Source organism: Pristis pectinata, chromosome 10 (assembly GCF_009764475.1).
Source record: "Pristis pectinata isolate sPriPec2 chromosome 10, sPriPec2.1.pri, whole genome shotgun sequence".
Lineage (NCBI taxonomy): Eukaryota > Metazoa > Chordata > Chondrichthyes > Rhinopristiformes > Pristidae > Pristis > Pristis pectinata.
The window spans coordinates 24,243,259-24,268,503 of NC_067414.1; the positions used below are offsets into that span (position 1 = coordinate 24,243,259).

General features: G+C 39.1%; 1 protein-coding gene across 1 annotated transcript in view; it reads left to right on the forward strand.

The window, feature by feature from the left end:
• Positions 1–25,245, forward strand: part of ascc3 (activating signal cointegrator 1 complex subunit 3) — a 343,029-nt gene that overhangs the window by 295,474 nt on the left and 22,310 nt on the right. The window contains 1 exon segment of the mRNA XM_052024551.1: positions 1,460–1,684. Coding sequence (XP_051880511.1) covers positions 1,460–1,684 — 225 coding nt within the window.

Sequence of the window (25,245 nt, forward strand, 5' to 3'; positions counted from 1 at the left end):
GCAAAACCACTCATCCAACCTGGAGCCTTCTGTCCATTGCTTCATTCCACAATTACACTATTCACTTGATCATAGAGGTGCTCTGCCTTATAATCTCATCATTAGCGTGCATAAATTTTTCTGCTCCTTATTTTTGCTTGATGTATTCAAATTTGGTAATGAACTAATGTGAAATTCCTGGATCAGAACTAGGCTATTCTTATGGAAGGAGGAAAGGTGATCTTGATTCCTGATTTGGAATGGAAAATCAAGGTATTTGTAGAAATTGAAATCTTCATTATTCCTTTGCTCTCATAAATATGTCAGCTTTTTAACTGTCAAGTATTTAATTGTACGCTCTGGTTACTAAATGAATCTCATATGCCCTGATGAGATCTAAGTGTCATGGTGAACATCCTCACTTTCTGTCAAGTACTATCAAGGGGACTTCCAGAAATCTGTAAATTTGTTCTTCCTTTACTCATTTGTTTTTCTTTCCATGCTGTATGCCAATTGCTGTCAGAGAAATTGACACACAGCTTCTGATTGATTTGCATCGAGCCCAGAGCTAAGGTTGCCCTGATAGTTATCTAATGGATTTTTGTTAGCATTTTTGGATTTTGTTCTCCCTCTCCAAGATCAATTTAAGAAATTTTCATTGAATTTTAGAAAACTGACATTAAAGGGGAAAAAAAGACTTCCATTTATATTTGACCTTTAATTTCCCCGTCAGAATCACTCGGAGTACTTTAAAGCCAGTACTTTTGACATATAGTTGCTCTTGTTATGTAGGGAATTTACTAGAATAAACTTCCACAAACTGCATTGACTAGATACTCTGTTTTTTCTTTTCTCCCAGACATGTTGATTGAGGGATAATTATTGGCCTGGGAACTAGGGATAACAAACTTACTCTTACCTTCACTGAAGGGATGGGTCATTAGTTTAGAATCTCATCTGATAATTACTACAGCTACATGTAACATAATGAAAAAACAAAACTGATGTTATCAGTGTAATTAAAAAAATTGGCACAAGGAAAAGAAATCTTAATACTGATCAGCTTTCAATTAGTGAAATTATACACTCATTATCAGTGTCCATAAGGTTATTAAGTGTTATTGTTTAAGCATATGAAATGAACATTTAAATGCATCTAAAAATAGTGGAAACAAAGTATATGAATAAATAGAAATACTTGTCTTGTGTTCGGTCTGTATTATTGTGGAACTGTGTTCCTTGTTGAGATATACTGTATCCATCTAGCACATGTTCTTTTAACAGAAGATTGGTTAAATTTAAGGGTGGAATAAATCAAAATTAAAGCCGCAACCAAAACATTTTCTTCAAATGTCCTGGCTCCCTGCATTATCTGATCCATTATGCTTTATTGTCAATTTGAGTTGTTTGTTGTTACTATTTGTATAATTTAAGTCTTCCAAATTTAACCTCAAGGTCATCATTATTTACTCTCTTCTAGGATGCTACAGAATATGCAGATCTTCCAGTCCGACATAATGAAGACCAACTGAACAGTGATCTGGCAAAGCGACTGCCTCTTGAAGTGAACCCACATTCTTTTGACAGTGCACACACCAAAGCCCACCTGTTGCTGCAAGCACACTTTTGCCGAGCTGCCTTGCCATGTCCTGATTATGCCACAGATACAAAATCCGTACTAGACCAGGCCATTCGAATCTGTCAGGTATGGAAAGTTGAGCAGTACCCGGTGTTTCTGAAGGGGAAAGAAATATCCAAACTAAAACTAGTTCATATCTCTTTAACAATTTTAAGGTACTGTTTTAAATTTGTCAGGATTATTTTTTGTTGCTGTGACATATTAAGTTTGAAGATAGTTGATATACTTGCATGTTTATTTTGCTATGAAGTGCCTGCATGTTTGATGGATTCATCTTAACTGCAAAACATGTATCTCTGTGACCCATGCAGGTTTATTTTGTTAGATAATAAATTAGCCAAAATGTCAAAATTGTCAAGGGTGTCAACTTTGCTTCAGATCAGAAGTGTGCAATTAATGGAGGCAAAATTAATTCGACTCTGCAAACATATACACAGATTGTTTTGTTAATCTGAACCTATTTCTTCTGATTTTGGTTGCACATAACTTTGTGCTGTTTGCTAATTATCATGGTTGAAGTCTCACAAGTATTCACATGCGTCAGAAACATTATAAAACTGAAAAGCACCTGTACTACATAGGGGATTTGAAAGTTGCATCCATTCTTTTCAGTAGTTAACAACTCAGTCTTGGTTGAAATTAACTGGAAATAAACTTTGCTGATATAGCTTTTTTACATTCCTGAAATTATGTCATGTTTCTGCATGTTAAACTTAAGACTCTACAGCATACTGTTTAACTGATGTAATAGTATAATACAGAATTAGCATGTAAAACAATCATATATGTGCAAGTCAAATGGAATAATCCATTTCTTTTTTGTGCACATTTTTACCACAGAAAAGGTTATGGACGCTATTGATTTCAGGGGAGGGGAACCGTGATACTCTGGAGCATATAAACATTACAAAGGAGGATGTATTAGAGGTTCAAAAACACACAAAAATGGATAACTCCCCAGGGCCCGACCAGGTGTAGCCTTGGATATTATGGGAAGCAAGGGAGGAGATTGCTGGGGCCTTGGCAGAGACATTTATAACTTAATTAGCCGTAGGTGAGGTACTGGAAGACTGGAGGACAGGCTGTGCCTTTATTTAAAGAGATAAGCCAGGGAACTACTGTGGATGACCCTTGCACCAGTGGTGGAAAAAACCATTGAAAGAGATTCTGAGAGAAAGGAGTTATTTGCATTTGGAAAGTCAAGGACTGATTAGGTATAGTCATCTTGGCTTTATGCGTGGACGATCACATCTCACATATTTGATTGAGTTTTTTTTTGAAGAGGTGACCAGGAGGATTGACAAGGGCAGGACAGTAGACATTTTCTACATGGACTTTAGCAAGGCCTTTGACAAGTTCCCACATTGTAGGCTGGTCCAGATGGTTAGATCACATGGAATCCAGGTGGTAGCAGGCAGTGTAGTAGAGAGTTGTTTTTCACATTGGAAGCCTGTGGCCAGTGGTGTACTGCAGGGATTGATTTAGTTTCCTCACTTGTTTGTCATCTATATTAATGATTTGGATGGGAATGGCATGACCGGTAAGTTTGCAAGTGCCATCACACAATCTATGGTATAGTGGACAGTGAAGAAGGTTGATATTGATCAACTGGGAAAGTGGGCAAAGGAATGGCAGATGGAATTTAACTCAGCCAAGTGTGATATGATGCATATTGGGAAGTTAAACCAGGCCAGGACATATAGTGAATGGCAGGGCCCTGGGGTGTGTTGTTGAACAGGGAGACCTAGGGGTACGAGTACATCATTCCCTGAAATTAGCAATATAGGTAGACAGAGTTGGTGAAGGAGGCATACGGCATTGTTTGACTTCATCATCCGAGACATTGAGTACAAGAGTTGGGACATGATGTTACAGTTGTACAAAACTTTGGTAGGCTGCACTTGGGGTATTGTGTGCAGGTCTGGTCATCACACTATAGGAAAGATATGATTAAGCTACTGAAAATCTTCACAAGGATGTTGGAACATAGAACAGTACAGCATAGTACAGGCACTTGGGCCCACGATGTTGTGCCGAACTATATGAACACCTCCTCCATAATCAATCTAACCCTTCCCTGCTGCACAGCCCATACCCCTCCATTTTTCTTACTTCCATGTGCCTATCTAAGAGCCTTTTAAATGTCCCTATTGTATTAACCTCTACCACCACCCCTGGCAGTGCATTCCAGGCACCCACCACTCTCTGTGTAAAGAACCTACCTCTGACATCTCCCCAGAACATTCTTCCTCTGACCTTAAACGGATGCCCTCTGGTATTGCCTATTGCTGCCCTAGGGAAAAGGTGCTGGCTTTCCACTCTATCTTTGCCCCTCATAATCTTATACACCTCTATCAAGTCGCCGCTCACCTGCATCGCTCCAAAGAGAAAAGCCCCAGCTCGCTCAACCTATCCTTATGAGAGATGTTCTCTAATCCAGGCACCATCCTAGTAAATCTCCTCTGCACCCTCTTTAAAGCTTCTACATCCTTCCTATAATGTTGCTGGGATTGGAGGGCTAGACTTATGAGGAAAGATTAGATAGGCTGGGAATGTTTCCCTCCAGCAAAGGAGGCTGAGAGGTGACATGATGGAGGTATATAAAATTATGAGAGGCATTGATAGGGTAAATAGCCTGAGTCTGTTTCCCATTTTAGGGCTGTCTAAAACTTGAGGACATAGGTTCAAGATGAGAGGGAGGAGGTTTAAAGGGGAGCTGCCAGAGAAGGTGGTGGAGGGAGGAACAGTAACAACATTTAAGAGGCAACTGGACAGATACTTGAATGGGCAAGGCATAGGGAGATATTCAATATTAGTATGGATGGGCATGATAGTCGGCATAGACACGGTAGGCCAACGGGCCTGTCTCTTATACTGTACAACTCAATGACTTGATGAATTTATAATGATGTGTTTAACATTCATGATTTTAGTGGTGCGAGTGCAAAAGAGTTCCAGCAGCATGTTGGGCCTTTGGTGAAAATTTGTCCAACCCAAAAAGGAAAAGGGGATCAAAAGATTGATTGAAAACAGGAGTTTGTAAAGCTATAATAAGTTGTATTTATGTTTTAACATTGAACAAAATCTCAAGGTCCTTTCTCAAATCCAAAAGGAAAATAAAGCAAGAGGACAGAGTACATTTCAAAACTTAGTCAGAAGATAGCTTTAGGGATCATCTAAAAGAATAGTAGAGAGGAATGGTTAAAGAGAGTATTCCAAAGTGTGGGATCTGCAATTGATACATTGTTTCTCATGGTGACATTAGGCAAGATGAAACATACAGAACAGGAAGGTTTTATTGCCAGAGAGGTTGCAAAACCAGAAAGAATTGGATTTCAGAGAGATTTTAACACATGTTGGGGTATTAGTCTGCAGAGCACAGGGGGTGATCAATGCAACAGGAGCTTTGGATGACCAAAGGATAAGGAACATGAGTTGACAACAAAGTAGTAGCAGTGGGCTTCCATAGTTGGCATATGGTAGAAACAGGCAATGTTACAGATGTTAAATGACTTTGATACGTATGCTACACACAATTTTAAAATATAATGGGGAAAGCAATTCACCTTTGGTCATTGGAGCCAAACAGGTGCATCAGATAACAGTTTTACTCATCCTAACTTTTATTAATGTCAAAGTCAATGGAGCCTGGAGGTTAGAACAATTGATAGCTGATTCTTTACCATTTATTTAGCACCAATGACCAAGGATGTATTTCTCTTCAATTTCTTTTTAAATGTATTTGATCAACTATCATGTTTCAATGGAGAGATGAGACCAACCTTAGTTTCCATGGGAAGTGGGGTCAGGGGAAGCAATTAGACTGGAATGTGCAGAGGTAATTTAGTTATCATTTAATATCATATATTCTGATACCTGATCTTGTTTTTATAATTGCATTTAAAATACCCTGCCTGTGCAACTGGCACTTTGAAAATGCAGTTACATTATTTTGTCAATGGTGGCAATACAACACTTCCATCGACAAAAAAAACATATTTATTCCATGACAAATTTATTTTAATCTAAATGTGAACTGTTAGAATTTATAACAGAAATTGAGAAAAATGCATGTAGATCTCAGAATTGTATATCTTTCTCTTTTCCCCACCTCTCCCACCCTTTCTCCTTCTTCCCCTGTACCTCTCCCTCATTATGTTGCACACAGATCAAGCAAGGTTTGAGAGTGGAATAATAGAGCCAATGCAATAGGGGAAATGAATGAGGGGAGACAAGATGAAAGATTGAGACAAAATGAGACAAGCAAATATGAGGGCATATGGGAAGGAGAGCAAGGAAAAGATCAAACAGAGCGGAGAAAAACAGGAGGGAGGACAGTAATATGTGAAGTAGAGGAAGGAAAGAGAAAATGGAGTCAGACAAAGAATTACCTTCTCTTCAATGGATAAAGGGGCGTTCTGATGACCAGGAAGTTCAGTCTAGAGAGCCATATGCTGAGAAAGGTTTAGTAGGGTAATTATGGCATCTGAGGAGAAAAAATACAAATAAAAAATGATAAGGGAAAATGCTGAAAAGGTGACTTACAATTAAAGGGAAAGCTAATCATAGCATTGATAACCAAACACAAGTTGGAACAAGAAATGAAACCCTCAGGTGATGTAATAGAAACGTTACACACATTAACACTTGCATGCATGCACATGGCATTAATGGTTTATTAATGGCCAGTTCAAATTTAGCTTTGTTTAGTAACAGTTAGGTTTTATTTTGTTGAACATACAAATAGCATGAATTTAAAAGAACGATGGTCAGAAAAGCATAAAGATATAAATCGTGCCCCAGAGATTTTACTGCATGGCACATCATGAAGTATTGGCATATGTTATACAATAAAAGAAACTAAATGAAAAGTCCCATTTAATAAAACACTATATCAAAACTATTTTCAAAAGATATCACATGTCACTATACAATCCCCTTAAAAATGATCTATCCAAAATTTACCTTGTTGGAAATTGTGAGTGTATATCCATTTTCTACAGCATGTTGCAGAAACATGTCATGTAATCTGTGCTACTTTTGAACTTTTCAATATCAAAAAATAGATTTGTTATCCATCTTTCCAAAATAAAGCATAGTTCAGAAATAACATTATACAAAACAATGAAACTGCAAGAATGCAGGTAATCCTGGGGAATGGTGAAAGAATACTGTAAAACTTTGATAATCCACTATGTGATGATTCGAAAAATGCCAGTGGTTCAGCATCTGGCTCAATGGGCCCCATTTCCCACGCTTCATTTAAATTCACCAGGGCCCCATTTCTTGCTTGCTTAAATTTACTTGGACCCCATTTCCCATGGCCTATTGAAGCTCAATGGAGCCCCATTTCCAGCTCTCCCTTTAACCTCCCTGGGGCCCTGTTTCCTACTTCCTTTAAGCTTAACAGGGCCCTGTTCCCCACTCCAACGCTCAACAGGGCCCTTGTTTCCAGATTTCCCTTTAAATTCCCTGGGGCCCCATTTCCACTCTCCCACTGAGCTCACGGAGACCTGTTTCCCATGCTTCCTTTAAGCTGATCAAGAACACGTTTCCCACACTTCCTTTAAGCTCAGTAGAGCCTTGTTTCCCACGCTCCTTCAAACTCGCCAGGTTCACTGGAAAATTTATTGCACTACTGTGTAACAACTTAAAAAAAAGTTGAATTAGGAGTGTTTTAGGGTGTTAATAAGAGTCCTGAAAATTGCCGATCCTGAGGATGCTGGATTACGGTTTTGTACACCTGGACTCTTGACACAAATAACACTAAGATCTGTATAGTTCTCTTCCTCCGAGCACTACCATTTTATGGTAGAGTTTTATTCACACTGAGCTGTCCACTCAGAAAAGCTTTAGACTTGAGTATGCTGTTAGAACTGTGGGTAGACTTAATTTAGTCTACCGTAATTTAATTTAGTCAGAGTAGCTATTCATTAATGTTAAATGGCAGTGTTCACTATTACTGGACTAAGATACTTGTCAGCAAATGTGACCATTCCAGTTAACTGACCCCTGAAGGTTAGTTTATAGCTCTAGCACCTTGCATAATAAACAATACCAGTGCCAAAATGTCTGCAGAGGTGAACTTTTGTGTCCCTCTGTTTTTGACCAACCATAGGGAGCATAGCATTGAAGTAAGTACATTAAGTTGGAAAAAATAGAGCGCAGGCAAAAATCTATTTTGCTAGTTTATGTTGAGTAGGATTTTAATTGAGTCCTTATTACTAAAGTTTGCTGCTGCTGAAAATTCACTGCAAACTCCAGTAAATTTAGTAACCCAGATCCCTACATCAAATGGCATAAATTCATTGAGAAATGGGAATCAGTTTAATTTTTAGCCTCCTTTGTTTTCCTCAAAAAAGTATACTGGTAGTGGGTATAGTTAAGATGCATGTTATATGCAGAAATGGAATTAATTTAGGGTGGGATTATTAAGCTAAATAAATCATTTCAGCATGTATGGATATAAACAAAATCAATGCATATAAAACATCTTTGTCATTTTATACCACCAATTTTATTTAATTTATTAATAAATGATGGAACTGAAATCCAAATACAAAATGTACCTTTTTAAATCTGTTACATTGTATGTAGCATTAAATATTGGACTGTTATTGTTGAACCTGACATCTTTGAAGCTAAGGCAGATCCTTCTTTTGGAAACAGAGAAAAGGGTAAAGGTGTAGAATAGTTAGCATAATTTACAGCCGGCTACAGTGACACGGTAACCAACTACCTCATAAAAGATGTGTGTGCAGGGCTCTCTTAACTGCTATCCAGGGAATCGCCTTGTTTATCACACCACAGAAAAACTGAAGTGTAAGCTTACGTATCTGCTACTAATTGTCCATGCATGTCCTATGCGTATAAATGTCTCTTTTCTGTCAGACTGTGGAAATTGTTCTGTCTTAAAATCAGGCTGCTGTTGATTCATGTGTCTTTAAACTTGCATCCCAGCATCCTCTATATGTACAAAACCTGCTACCCTTTGACACTTCTGATTGTTTGCCTTCATTTATCCAGTGGTTATACTTCCAACATTTAGCGGGCATAATACCTATTTCATTGTATTTCTGATTTCTAGAGTGAGAGCAGATTGCTATTGTTAGAATGAATGAACGAACAAGTCTCACAAACTATGCATTTTGACCAAATTAGTTTTAAAGATGTCTGAAATTAATTGAGCATTTATCAGAAGAACTTAATGCAGCCAAACACAGGGAATTTGAGTTAGAGAAAAAAGCATTATTGAATGCTGATTCCCCCATTAGCGTCCAGATGCAGGGTCTCGACCTGAAACATCGACAGTTCCTTTTGCCTACAGATGCTGCTCAACCCACTGAGTTCCTTCAGCAGATTGTTTGTTGCCCCCATTAGTGGAACAGAGGATGCATTTTATAGCCTGATGTTACGTTATATTGTTAAGTACAAAAAATTCTAACTTGAAAGTTTTTAATTACAGTAACTGATTAACAGGCAGTGCATTATGATTCTCTTTTATTCTAAGAAATGTTTTTTGAAAATAATAATTATTATTGATGTCTAAGTTAAATTGCTTAAATAAAAACAGAAAATGCCAGAAATACTCAGTGGGTTAAGCAGTATCTGGGTAGAAATAAACATAGTTAAAGTTTCAGATTGATGACTTGAGTTACATTACTTATTAAGTATTGAATAAGTATCAAATTACTTATCTCTCTTTAGCTGCCTTCACCTTATCTGCTGAAAATATTCTTTAGCTTTAAAAACTGAAATAAGGGCTCCAACATAAGCATACAACTTATCAGAATCATATTATGCATCCTGATTTGCAATTCCCACAGTTAATGGGGAATTTGTCTAGTGTTAGGAATTCCCCAAACATAATATCCTGGCAAGTTTGTATTTAAGATTAAGTATTCCAGCAGTTTTATTTCGAGGATGTATTCCATGAATTGCTGTGCATAATATCACAATGAGGAGTGATAATGCATTTTAAAGTTGACTTATTTTGTTCTCTTTATAAGTTGGAAAGTTGAAGAGATGGCAGTTACTTTCTCAGGACGTCTTCAGGAAATCATAGTGGAGGAATCACCAGGTCAATTCACATCATTATATGACCCAATGGCCTTTTAAAGGAGTGATATTAACTTAACTGGGGAGTCAGCAGAAGCATTCCTGCACCAGTGTCTGTTATCTTCCTAGCTTCCCCTGCTTGTCTTGATGTCCAGATCAATCATTCTTATTTCGCCTTGAGTTCAATTCTTTTGTTCATGTTTGGACTAAGACTTTGATGAGGTCTGAAAGCAAGTGTCCTGGTAAAATAAAAAACAGAAAATGCTGGGAATATTCAGCATGTAAGGCCATGTCTATGAGAAGAGAAACAGAGATAACATTTCAGGTCATCATGATGAAAGGTCTTCAACCTCAAACATTGATTCTGTTTCTCTTCCCATAGATGTGGCCTGATTTGCTGATTATTTCTAGCATTTCTGCTTTTATTTCAGATTTCCAGCACCTGAAGTTTTTTTGATTTTCACTGATCCTGGTAAAACCCAAACTGAACATTAGTGAGCAGATTATTAATTTGTGTCACTTCATAGCACAGTCTTCCATCACTTTATGTTTGATTGAGGTTTGCCTGTGTTTGTAATTATCCAGATGGGATTTGTTCTGCTTTTTGTGGACAGGACATACCTGGGCATTATTGAACTTCATCAAGTAAGTGCCATTGTTGTGGCTGTATTGGAATAGACTGACTCTATTGTTCTCAGCTATTTATTGATTTGCAACCAGTCCCCCTCCCCATTCCCTGACCACTGCAACCCACACTTTGCACCACTAACTGGCACGGAATCTGTCCCCCACATATGTCAACAGTGGTCTGTCTACTAAGTTAATGGAGATATAAAGAATAAATTCAACACTCAGTAGGGATCCTAACTTGAAAAGATAAGGCTGCAATACAGTTCTGCTAATTTTGAAATCTGCTTTTAAGCATTATGTATGAAAACTACAAATATGGCTTTTTTCAAGTGTTGTTGCCTCCTGCTTGAATCTTCCAACACCATTCCCAAAGACAGGTGATTCATTCCCAGGGTGCTGATGCTATCTTTTATCACTTACTCTTTAGTGATGTCAGCCTTCAAATTTCTACAGGGGGTTTGGCTGGGAAACTATTTTGCAGTACTTTGTATTCCAGTGCCAACCAGCAGTGCTATTTGCTTTCCTTCCCACTTTCCAACAATTCAACTTGTTAATAGTCAGCTTGCCAATACTCAGCTAATAATCCCACTTTTTAGCTTAGTCTTTGGGTTTAAGCGGGAAGTTTTGGTCAGGTCTTCACCTAACTGCTCAATAAAGATATCACCATTTTGTTGAACATAATTGTAAAATGCAGCGCTGTAAATCCAGAATTAGGATGCATGTTTAAGCGCATAATGATTTTTAATATTATTAAGAGCTCAATTAAGCACTGAATATCTGTATATTGTGAGAATCAAAACTGACAGCTGCACTAAAACTAGTGAATTTCTATAGATTGAATTTCTGTAAGTATTTAAAAATGCTCTGTGAGCTTTATCAATTTAATGACAATACGATGCTTGTGAGCAATCCATCTTCAACACATAACAAACCTTTTCCCATTCCAGTCTGGGAGGAAATGAGTAATGTGTAACCCATTTGTGTGATCAATTTGCTCAAGCAGCTACTGTGAAATGTTAATCACAACTTTAATTTGTACAGCATTAGCATTTTGATTAACTTGTAGGTTTGCTGGCATACTTGAAGTGGTTTTTAGTCATAGTTACAGCAAGGAAATGACTTTTTGATTAATTAAGTTTGTTAGACAGCAGCTGAGCTTCCTGATTGGTAACCTTTCTAGATGAAGGTTCATAAAGTAACAACAGACAATAGCAGAACTTAAAACAACCAAGAATATACTGCCAGCTGCATTTATTGTAAAAGAGCAAATGTCATCATCCTTTTTGAAAATCATGTAATTACAAAGAAGCGTCATTAACTTGAGGAAATATGTGTTAGAAAAAAACGTTCAGGCATTGATCACCTTTCCATAGGATATGCTCAGTTGCAAGCCATTCACTCACATATTGACTAGTAGTAATAAGCTACTGTGTAAGCAACAGGTGAGGGGGACTTTTTGTCTTTATGGAACATTTGAAGCATGGATCCAGTTCTAAAATTTAAATGACTATTTTGATCAACTTACCTAAATTTCACACGATGGTATTAATAAATTGAAGTGATGATGGTGTAAGTGCTATAAACTAGCAATTTCAACATTTTGATATAGAAAGCATAAAAAGTATAGCAAGCAGAAGCACCAGTAGGCCATTTGGCCCTTCAGGCCTGCTCTGCTTTTCAATGTGATCATGGCTGATCATCCACATAAGCAGTATATCTCCTCTTTCTCCCCAGGTCCCTTGATACAATTAGCATTAAGAAATATATCTTTTTCTTGAGTATATTTAATGATTTGGCTTTCCCTGCCACCTACAGTAGAAAATTCCACAGGTTCACCTGTTCTGGGTGAAAAAATTCTCATTGGTTTCAATCTCAGTTTTAAATGATGTGCCTTATCCTGAGGCTGAGAACCATGATTGTGGACTTTCCAGCCATTGGTAACATTCTCCCTGCATCTAGACTATCCAGATCAGTTCATGTTTTGGAGGTTCTATGACATTTGTCTCATTTTTGTAAACGCCAGTGTAAGCCTAATCGACCCTATTTCTCCTCGTATATCAGTCCTACCATCCCAGGAATCAGTCTGGTAAAATTTTGATTTATTCCCTGTATTGCAAGAATAGCAGTCCTCGGACACGGAGACCAAAACTGCACAAACAATAGGTGGGGCTGAAATAAAAACAGAAAACGATGAATTACTCAGCGGGTCAGGCAGCATCTGTGGAAAAATAACAGAGAACATTTCAGGTCTGGGACCTTTGTCAGAACTTTCAATTTCCAACATCTAAAGTTCTTTTTTGATTTTCATATTGATGGGTCCTCACCCAGGCCTTGGACAGCTACAACAAAAATAGCCTTGCTCCTATATCTATCCTGTTGCAGTGAAGAACAATTTACTATTTGCCTTCCCAACTGCTTGCTGCACCTAAATGCTTGCATTGAGCAAGTGGTGTCCAAGAATATCAGGTCTTGTTGCAAGCCTCTTTCCCCCTCCCTTTCCTAATCTATCACCATTCAAATAATGATCTGTCTTTCTCTTTAGAACCAAGGTAAATTAGTTTATTACTGTCACATGTACTGAGGTACATAGAAAAACTTTGTTTTGCATGCCATCCATACAGATCATTTCATTACAACAGTGCATTGAGGTAGTACGAGGGAAAACAATAACAGAATACAGAATAAAGTTTTACAGTTACAGAGAAAGTGCAGTGCAAGTAGACAATAAGGTACAAGGTCATAACAAGGTAGATTGTGAGGTCAAGAGTCCATCGTACTAGGGGACCATTCAATTGTGGATGACATCACATTTATCCATGTTAAACTGTGTCTGCCGTGTGTTTTCCCATTTGCCCAACTTGTTTATCCTCCTCACAGCTCACATTCCCTTACAGCCACCCTGTTTTACAACCCTCCTGCATCTTGGAAGCTTGAAAATATTACATTTAGTTCCCTCATCCAAATCATTGATAGATATTGTGAATATTGCACTGTGATCCCAGTGGCACCCCACTCACCACTGCCTGCCACCTGGAAGGAGACTGATTCATTTCTACTTCTTGTTTTCTATTTGTCAACTATGGCAATTCTTCTCAATCTTTGACAATGTATTACTCCTAATTCCTTCTGCTTTAATTTTGCGCACTAAGCTCTTATGTGGGATTTTATTGAAAGCCTTTTGAAAGTCCAAGGTACATCACATCTACTGGTTCTCACTTATCTGTTCTACTAGTTATATTCTCAAAGAAAACTAAGTTTGTTAAAGCATGATTTCCCTTTCATAAACTGATGCTGAACTTTTCTAATAGGCACTAGAATTTTCCCCACTCCTGATGTCAAGCTAACCATTTTGTAAATCCCAGTTTTTTTTTCTATCTCTCACCCTTTTCTAAATAGTAGAATCATATCTTCCACCCTCCAATCTGTGGGCGTTCCTCCAGAGTTTGAAGGATTTTAGAAGATGACCACCAATGCATCTACTATTTCCAGGGCTGTTTCTTTTAGTACTCTGGGATGTAGATGAACAATTTGTTTCATTTTTTCCCTTGATCTCACCCCCAATGCCACAAATAATAATTGTTTAGGACAATTAAACATCTCTGTTAAGAATCTGTGCACCATGAGAACATCAGCTGACATTATCAGAGACAGTTTAAAACAAATTGCTGCAGTTTCCTGGGCTAAGTGAGCAGAGTTTTCAGCCTGGCAGGCCATAAGTTGGATGTAGCAACATGAGAAGAGTTGATCTGGACAAATTACTAAATCTTGCAGCAGAATAGGTAATAATATTCATTGTGAATCACCTTGAGCTTAGACGTGTTCTCAAAATTAGTTTCCTCCAACACCTTATGGCATTCACAAGTTCAATTACAGGTATTTCTTTATAGGGCTGGATTGTCCTGCATCCAACTTACTGCTCACCCACACTAACCTGATCCAGATACAGATGAGCCTCCTTCCTGAACCACTGTAATCCTTTTGGTGAAGGTGCTCCCACAGTGTTACTGGGGAAGGAGTTTCAAGATTTAGACCCAGTGATGACAAAAAATTGGTGATACATGTCCAAATCAAGATAGTGTGCAGGGAAGGAAACCAGTAGGTGATATTGCTCCTATACTCTTGTCTTTCAATGTTGTAGAGGTCATGAGTTTGGGAGGTGCCATCAAAGTAGTCTATGTGTAACTGCAGTGCACTTTGTAGATAGTACATACTGCAGCCACTGTGTGCCAGAGGTGGAAGAAATGAACGTTTAGAACACAACAAAATAGGAACAGGCCATCTGGTCCCTCAAGCCTGCCTACCATTCAAAGCCTCAATTCCTCTTTTGTGCTAGTTTGCTATGGCCCTCAATTACGTGATTTTTCAAAAATTTATCTCTGTCCTCTTTAAAAACTTCCAGTGATCTAACCTCTACAACCCTCCAGGATAGCGAATTCCAGAGATTCACCAGCTTCAGTGAGAAGAAATTCTCACCATACCTCAGTTTGAAATGACTCCTCCCTTATCTTATAACTACACTCTCTTGTTGGAGGTTTCCCACAACTAGAAACATCCCAACACCTACTCTGTCATGACCCATCACGATTATATTTGTGGTTTTCCAATCCTTTGGTACCCTTCTGGGAAGCAGTCAGTTTTTTAAAGAAATAAACCAATGGCTCTGCTATCTCTGCTGCGACTTCTCTTAAAACCCTTGGTTCAGGCCATTGGGTCCTACAACTTGTCTGCCTTTAATCGCATTAGTCTTTTCAATGCCTTTTTCATTGTGATAGGGGCTGTTACAAATTTTTGCATGCCGTTTGAATCTAGCCCATCTATTATCTTTGGGATATTTGTAGTGTCCTCTTAGATTAAATTATTTTCCATTCCTTTGTTTCCTATTATTCATTCCACAGTCTCACCCTCTCAGGGTCCCAAACTTGCCTTAGCCCCCCTCCTCTTCCTTTTTATGTATTTATAGAACCTATTGATCTTTCTTTTGATAATATTTGCCAGTTTTCTCTTGTAATCAATTTTTCCCTTATTCCCCAGAGGATCCTTTACCCCAAGACCTTTTATTAATTCTACCTCATTGCCACATGACCAACTCTGAAATAGTTGTATAAAATATTGCTCTAAGAAACGATCCTTGACACACTGCGTAAATTCCTCTTCCCTGGTTTCCTTGCCAGTTTGATTAGTCCAATCAGTATGTAGGTTAAAATCATCTATGACGATTGTACTTGCAGTCCTTTGATGTTTCCCCACTTATGCTTTGTCCTTTTTAGAGCCAACATTACTCCCACCGTGTTTTCTTTCCCCTGCATTTCCTAATTTCTACCCAAACTGATTCCACATTACGATCCACTACATCCATTTTGTTACTCACCACAGCACTGATATCTTAATTTTCTGAACACGGAGAAGGAGTTTCACATCAAAAACTGAAACCCAACCTTTGATCTTGGTGTCATGGAATAGCACGATGTGATAGGAAGCCATTCTAATCTGAGTGTTTTCTAGCAATTTCATTTTTTATTTAAGATCTCCAGCTTCTGCACATTTTTGATTTTCATTTGATTACCATTCAAGTCTATACCTGCATTTCTGAAGAGCAGTTCCAGTTGGTCACATGTCCCTGCATATTTTTCCCCTTTATGTATACATCTTTTAGAGAGTATTATTTTCCATTTATTCATCAGCCTACTGGCCCATGTGATGGATAGGTTTTGGAATAAGTGTTATTTTAGAAGAGGGATTTTTGTCATGTTGCTTCTGATTCTTTTACAAATTCCTTAAATTTATGTCCTCTGCTCCTATCCTTCTACCACTACAAACAGAGCTCCAGTAAGCTAGGTTCAATTCTGATCTGCAGTGTAGCTTGCATGGAGTTTGCACGCTCTCCCTCTGATTGCTTGGGTTTCCCTCGGATGTTCTGGTTTCCTCGTCAATGCCAAAAATGAGCTGGTAGGTTAATTGCTACAGTAAACTGTCCCATTGTAGGTGGGTGGCAGGGGAACTGGTAGGAGGGTGGTTTTGATGGGCATGTGAGAGAGTGCAGGAAATAAGTTGGGGGGTGGAATTGCTCTGCTGGGATAGGCTTGATGGGCCAAATAGTCTCCTCTGTCTATAAGTAAATTGAGACCTAAACTGTTTCACCTTGTCTGCTTGACCAAAACCCTTTATGATTTTGAAAATCTCGATAAAAATCCGCTCAGATCCTTCTCTGCTGTTATGTGAACAACCCCTTTTTAACAGTGTATCTGCATGGGTGTAATTCATCATCCATGGAACCGTGCAGTATCAATTCAGCACCCTCTCAAAGTCAAAGTCAAGTTTATTGTAATATGCATAAGCACATGAATGGACAAGTACAATGAAAAACTTAGTTGCAGTAGCATCACAGGCACATGGTATATAAGCAGCATTCACAAGAAAAACATAAACATAAATTATACATAATTTTTATGAGAAAGAACAAATTTAGAACAAAATAAGGTCCATTTTCATGCAAAGTGATCAAAGTGGTTATAGTGTTGCTAAACTGTAGTGATTACGGTTTTGCTGGTTGGTTGAAGAACCGAATGGTTGAAGGGAAGTAGCTGTTCTTGAACCTGGTGGTGTGGGACGTCAGGCTTCTGTACCTCCTGCCTGATGGTAGCTGTGGAAAGATAACATGGCCTGGATGTTGCCTTCTTGAGGCAGAGCCTATTGTAGATACTACCAATGGTGGGGAGGGATGTGCTTGTAATGTTTTGGGCAGAGTCCACTACTCTCTGCAGCTTCTTACGTTTCTGTGCATTTCAAATTGCTGTGCCAGACCATAATGCAACCAGTCAGGATACTTTCAACCATACATCTATAGAAGTTTGTTAGAGTGTTGGTGACAAGCTGAACCTCCTTAACCTCCAAAGTTGTCATGTGTTTCTTAAAATACTTTAGCTGGAGTCACATTTAGTTTTTGTGTAGATAACGTCTTGGCTTTTGTATCTTTTTGTTTCTGTAAAGCCCAGATTCCCATTATTGCCCTACTTGCCTTCAAAGATCTGTGCATAAAAACACGCACGTCTGTTTGTTTCTTCATGAATCACATTATTTTGTGAAAGTGACTATGATGCTCATTGGGCTTTAACTGAACAGCCAGGAAGATCTGAAAAATTTATCATTAAGCTATATTGTGTCTCCTACCTTGAACTCTTCAGCAATGAATTTCATCTGTCATATGTTCTGCTCATTCCTTTAGCCCAGGTCCCCATGAAGTCTAACACTCTTCCTCATTGTTTATTGCACTTATAAGTTTCATGACATGTACAGACTTCAAAGTTGTGCATTCTATCGCTGTACTTCCATTTTAAAAATCAGGAAATGCTCTAAGACAGAAGCAAAGAGGCTATTGGAAAATGTGCTCAGGCCAAGGTGGGATGAGGGGGGAACTGGGTGGGAAGGCAAAGGCACACAAGAATAAAAGGGGGCTATGAATGGAAACATTGGTATGTTCCCATGAATCACATTATGTTGCCCATTGGCCTTTACCTGAACAACCAGGAAGATCTGACAGGAGAACAAGGTCATGCAAAACATAATTTGAATAACTGTGTAAAGGTATTTTCCAAGGTATGGCAAATAAATTTGCCTGCAGAATATGGTGAATAAACACAGAGCAGAGGCAGGCACATCAAAGTGTCGAACTGCTTCCATCTGAAACAGTTCTGAATTTTATATTAATGCATATATATATTGTTTAAAAGTTTACAGTAACATAATATACAAGAAATAGCATATATACGCTAGGAGTAATACCAGAAGAAAGCATCAAAATTTAATTGAATTGCTGCCTGCATGTGTAAACAATACCACTGTTTAGAAAGGATTTTAGTGGCTTGTTTGCCTTAAGTAAATGCAGCCCTTATGCGTCTCCTTTAAGTTGTGATTACATAAACAGTCTAATATAAACTTCTGTACATTGAACCAGCACTTGCATGACTTTTGAATGAGCTGCTGTGTATAAAGGTAATCAATTTTTTCTGGATGCAGTAAGCAGAGAAAAAAATTGCTTCTTTCATCTAATCACTGACCCTTTATACCTAAAGCCAGGACTTGCAAATAAACAGGATGGTGAAGAATAAAAGGCTTTTGGGGACAGCTGAGTATTTCATTAAAATTTAAAATAGGCACTCTTCTTGCAGACAGGTCCTTCACAAAAGCTGCAAGATCTGATTAAATAGCTTGGGCTACTGAATTGTTAATACAAACAGCAGTGAGTAGAGGTTGCACTGTCTCAAATGTGCTCTTTACATGTTGCAGATCCATACATGCCACTGGCCAGCTGCCATTTTGAAGTTGTGTTAATTCCTCTACTGCATAGTTTGTGAAAATGTAAGAGTACAGCTCAAAATTGTGTTAAAGTGACTTCTAAATAATGTTCTGATTGGGAATATGCAGTACGCTGCAGTATATTCCAGTGGTTAGAAGGAGGAGTGTTGTGGGAGTTTAGATGCACTAAAAGTCATGCCACAACTTCTACTTTTAACCCAAGTGTATCTCATTGTGTGGAGAAACACTCTTGGAGTAGGTGGGTTAGTAATTTCAACATGTTCATCACAGAGGATGATATTGGCTGTAATACCACTTTAAGCAGGCATCCCAAGTTTTCTAGCATATTCCAATGAAGCATAGGCAAGGCCACAGTGGTGTTCAATATAGGTTTGAGACGTTGACAAGGAGACTTGCAATTAAAACAGCAGCCTCACAGCTGCTTTCTTGAGTTACTCTAAAATCTTTCATCACAGAAGTTGCATTGGGTGTCTGATAGAGCAAGTATTTGCATTTGTGGCTCTGGTTGTCAACTGCATATATTTTGTGATCAAGACACCTGCAGAAATCAACCAAGGGTGTTTATCAAGTAGAAGGGCTTCTCCTCAGTTAGTGATATTTCTGCAGCTACCATGATGCATTTGTCCCAGGATGGTCCATCCTTGCTGATTACTTCCCACTTCTAAGTAGACAAACTGGCAATCAGGCCCAGGAGCAGTACAACTAAAGCATGTGTCAATAAGGAATCTCATCTAGCAAGCCATCAGTAAGTTGAATATGCTTTTCAAATGCTTTATAGATATGAAGGTACACTTCAGCCAGAATTTCTGTAATATATTGCATAAACTATATGTTTGAAAATACAAATTAAATTTGAAACAAACATTTATCACCTGGGCTCTTGTATGTGATGCCTTTCTGCAACTATTATCAGGAAGTTTGAGGAGATTGGAAAAGCTAGAAGATAGTGACATTGGAAAAGTTGTGAGATAAGAAAATCTGGATGGAGATCAGAGACCTGGTCAAGATTGTGGAGCAGTAGAGGAGGTAAAGGAAGCAGATTTGCTTGAGGGTCATTTTGTAAGCTGTTCTCCTTGCTCGCAAGTTAATCTGATCACTCCAACTATCCTTACCACCCATCGGCAAGGAACTCAGCTGAGATGTGAGGACTTGGCCTCATTAAAATATTTAAATATTACACCTGCTTCTGGAGACTGGATTCATTGTATGCTGATTTCTGATTTTTAACATTTGAACCGATGACTTCCAGTTCTAATGGGGATTCCATTCAAATCAATTTTATATCGAACTTGAGAAGCTGAATACAATGCACAGCCATTATATTGTGTATTGAAACATACAAGACAGGTTGAATTTCTATCCCCTCAAATATGTCTCAAGTCAGTGTTTCTTGTCATAAGCTGTATAACTCTGACAAGAATCACAACAATCCAAGAAGCATTTGGGCAGAGCCATTCTTTTTTATTTATACAGCACGGTAACAGGCCCTTCCAGCCCAACGAGCCCTCGCCGCCCAATTACACCCATGTTAACCTACTAACCCGTACATCTTTGGAATGTGGGAGGAAACCGGAGCACCTGGAGGAAACCCATGCAGTCACGGAAAGAATGTATAAACTCCTTACAGACAGCGGTGGGAATTGAACCCCGATTGCTGGTGCTGTAATAGTGTTACACTAACTGCTACGCTACCGTGCCACCCTGATCTCTCTCCTTAAGCATGTCTTAAATACTGAAAATTTTTTGACAAGAAAATTCTTCTATCGATTTAAAATCCCAGGTAACTTGTTTAGAACTATGAATCCTTTCTCATCCAGTGTTTATACCAGGATGCTTCTATCGTGTCTATTTCAAATAGTCTAAGGCCTGTGAAGCTTACTGCTTTGTTTTTTTTCTGTAAATCTAAACACCAATTAAACTCTGAATTATCTAACCTATCATAGTTCTGCAGCAAATAACTAATTAAGCTTTGACTCAAAACTCCAGTTATGTAATAACAATTAGACTTTATGACAGCAGAATAACGGGCTGGAAAGATGCTGGGAAATGTTGACAGTTCCATACTGAACTGATGGCATTTCTTGTGCGTTAGTACCACTGCGGTTGCAATCCTGGCATGAACCTGGAAGCCGTGAATTTTCTGCCCAAGAATTAACAATTTCCCCAACTGCACTCTGACAATGCACTCCACATGGTGTACAGCATCAGGGCACAAACTTACTGCAATTCAATGTCAGTTACACTGGCAAATCTACCCACTGAACCTATAGGTTACATCTGGCAAGCAAAGGTCGAGGTCTTCATTTGAAAGCACGGGAATGGCTTATATTCTTTTGAATTAATTAAGTTCCCTTTAATTGTTTTAAAGTAGCTTCATGGGTTTTGTTTTAATTTTTTAATCAGTGTAAAAATGTTTTAATTACTAATTCAGTTTTTATAGTATTTCAATATTCTTGAACGATGCTGAATGCCCAGGACATTTGGAAGCATTCAAAGGTTTTTATAAGCTTAGAAAACCATTCAAGTTTTTCAGAAGTTTCATGATTGAGATTTGCACTGGCCTTCTAGTGCGACAGTGTTACATCATAATCACATTATTCTGAATCAAGACACCTTCAGACTGTAAGTCACCACTGAGGGATCCCGAAAAGTCTATACTTGGTACATTTATCAGCAGTGTTTCCAGGCAGCCCACCACTATTGATAACTTCTGGCCCAGCATATTCTGCATTACCTGATAAACAGTTCATTACTTATAGGTGTATATCCAAGGCAGTCTTCTAGTTGCTAGAGCCAGAGAGGTTTACAGCACATTATATTGCCATTTCTTTTCTAGAATATGCAAAACTAAATACACTCTGTTCCTTTCTCCCCATACCTGGCATTTTCCACTTCGAATATTTATCCTGTTTCCTTTAGAAAATCTAATAGTCTTTGTTTCATTCTGTTCACATCATAAAGCATTTCATACTTCCCACAGCTCTCCACATAGACCTTTTATACAAAGTTTTCTTTATGTCAACTTGACATTTATGATCGAACATCTTTCAATAACTTCTCAGTGAAAGGAAATTTTCTTTCCTATTCACCCTATAAAAATCCTTTGTGTTACTAAGAAATTGCTTTCAAATAACTTTCTCTTGACCAGTATAAATGGCCTCAGTAATTGATGTTCTATAATCTCCCAAACTGGCATCTTTGTAGAAAACCTCTGCCACATGCTCTCCATCATGTTCTGTTTTCTGTAATGAGAAGTTTCAAAACATACAAAATTATGTACATATTGTAATTATGTGTACAGATTTATCACTCATATTTTACCCTTGCATTCCCTATCTCAAAAATATTATTACTTTCTTATGCTTCTACCTAACTGCCCTTGCAATATGAGTAACTAAATCGAGTTCCGAGATACCCCTATCCATCAGCGCTCTTCAGTAAGTTCTATTTATGTGCATGCTTACAGTCCCATCATATTCTTAGAAAGTATGTTGGTTAGGAGTTAACTTTAAATTGCATTTGTCACCATTTGTTTGCGAGGCCTGTCTACCCACATCCATTTGAAATTTTTCCACAATCCTACTAAATTCCACATCTTTAACCTTGGAAAAGTTTACTGGGCAAGTCTTTTCTGCCACATCTGATTGGTTGATCTTCTCACCTGAATATACTTGAAAGCTGTACTAAACAACAGACAAGTTGAAACAAGCAAAAAAATATCTGAGCCATCCATAAGGAAAAGGGGGAAAGTGGAACAGTTCATCTTTCTGGCAATGAGGCAGCAGCTGTACTAGCTGCGCCACTGCACCTCCCACAACTTGTTGTTATTTTATACTATGGAATGGAAATAAAGGTTAAAAAGGGAAGGGAAGGGAAAGGAAGAGTCAGAGTTGAACTGTGTGAAAGCAAGAATGTGATGGAAGTTAGTGATAGTGTCTAGGAGGATAGAAACCACCACCAATACAGTTATCAATGTACCGAAAGAGAAGGAGTCTTGAGTAATCCTGAAACATAGAAAAACCTACAGCACAATTCAGTCCCTTCAGCCCACAAAGCTGTGCCGAACATGTCCCAACCCTAGAAATTACTAGGCTTATCCATAGCCCTCTATTTTATTCAGCTCCATGTACCTACCTAACAGTCTCTTAAAGGACCCTACCGTATCTGCCTCCGCCACCATTGCCGGCAGCCCATTCCACGCACTCACTACTCTCTTGAGTATAAAACTTACCCCTGACATCTCCTCTATACCTACTCCCCAGCACCTTAAACCTATGTCTTCTTGTGGCCACCATTTCAGCCCTGGGGAGAAGCCTCTGACTATCCACCCGATCACTGCCTCTCATCATCTTATATACCTCTATCAGGTCCCCCCTCATCCTCCGTCACTCCAAGGAGAAAAGGCCGAGTTCCCTCAACCTGCTTTCATAAGGCATGCTCCACATTCCAGGCAGCATCCTTGTAAATCTCCTCTGCACCCTCTCTATGGCTTCCACATCCTCCCTGTAGTGAGGTGACCAGAACTGAGCACAGTACTCTAGGTGGGGTCTGACCAGGGACCTATATAGCTGCAACAATACCTCTCGGCTCCTAAATTCAATTCCACGATTGATGAAGGACAATAACCACAGAGTCAACCTGTGCAGCTGCTTTGAGCGTCCTATGGACTCGGACCCCAAGATCCCTCTGATCCTCCAAACTGCCAAGAGTCTTAACATTAATACTATATTCTGCCATCCTATTTGACCTACCAAAACGAACCACTTCACACTTATCTGGGTTGAACTGCATCTGCCACTTCTCAGCCCAACTTTGCATCCTATCTATGTCCCGCTGTAACCTCTGACAGCCCTCTATACTATCCACAACATATCCAACCTTTGTGTCGTCCGCAAACTTACTAACCCATCCCTCCGCTTTCTCATCCAGGCCGTTTATAAAAATCACAAAGAGTAAGGGTCCCAGAACAGATCCCTGAGGTAGACCACTGGTCACCGACCTCCATGCAGAATAGGACCCTTCAACAACCACAGTTCTGGATCCACATTGCAATGTCCCCTTGGATCCCATGCCTCCTTACTTTCTCAATAAGCCTTGCATGGGATACGTTATCAAATGCCTTGCTGAAATCCATATACACTACATCTACTGCTCTCCCTTCATCGATGTGTTTAGTCACATACTCAAAAAATTCAATCAGGCTCGTAAGGCAGGACCTGCCCTTGACAAAGCCATGCTGACTATTCCTAATCATATTATACCTCTCCAAATGTTCATAAATCCTGCCCCTCAGGATCTTCTCCATCAGCTTACCAACCACGGAGGTAAGACTCACTGGTCTATAATTTCTTGGGTTATCTCTACTCCCTTTCTTGAATAAGGGAACAACATCCGCAACCCTCCAATCTTCTGGAACTTCTCCCGTCGCCATCGATGATGCAAAGATCATCATCAGAGGCTCCGCAATCTCTTCCCTCACCTCCCACAGCAGCCTGGGGTACATCTCATCCAGTCCTGGCAACTTATCCAACTTGATACTTTCCAAAAGTTTCAGCACCTTCTCTTTCCTAATATCTACATGCTCAAGCTTTTCAGCCAGCTGCAAGTCCTCACTACAATCCCCCAGGTCTTTTTCCATAGTGAATACTGATGTAAAGTATTCATTAAGTACCTCCGCTATTTCTTCCGGATCCATACGCACTTTCCCACTGCTGCACTTGATAGGCCCTATTCTTTCGCATCTTATCCTCTTGCTCTTCACATACTTGTAGAAGACCTTGGGGTTTTCCTTAATCCTGCCCGCCAAGGCCTTCTCGTGTCCCCTTCTGGCTCTCCTAATTTCCTTCTCAAGCTCCTTCCTGTTAGATATAGATTTAAATTTTTTTAGATTTAAATTTTATTTACAGCGTGGTAACAGGCCCTTCCGGCCCAGTGAGTCCGCGCCGCCCATTTTTTAAACCCAATTAACCTACCTGTATGTCTTTGCAATGTGGGAGGAAACCGGAGGAAACTCACACAGACATGGGAGAACGTACAAACTCCTTACAGACAGTGACGGGAATCGAACCCGGGTCGCTGGCGCTGTAACAGCGTCGCGCTAACCGCTACGCTACCGTGCCGCCTTATACTTTTCCAGATCGCTAACGTTACCTAGCTCTCTGTACCTCTTGTAAGCTTTTCTTTTCCTTTTGACTAGATTTATTACTGCCTTTGTACACCATGATTCCTGTATCCTCTCGTGACTCCCCTGTCTCACTGGAACATGCCTATGCAGAACTCCGCACAAATATCCCCTGAATGTTTGCCACATTTCTTCCGTACTTTTCCCTGAGAGCATCTGTTCCCAATTTAATCTTCCAATTTCCTGCCTGAGAGCCTCATAATTCCCTTTACTCCAAGGAAACGCCTTTCTAGTTTGTTCCTATCTCTCTCCAGTGCTATCGTAAAGGAGATAGAATTATGATCACTATCTCCAAAATGCTCACCCACTGAGAGATCTGACACCTGACCAGGTTCATTTCCCAATACCAAATCAAGCACAGCCTCTCCTCTTGTGGGCCTATCTACATATTGTGTCAAGAATCCTTCCTGAACACACTTAACAAACTCCACCCCATCTAAACCCC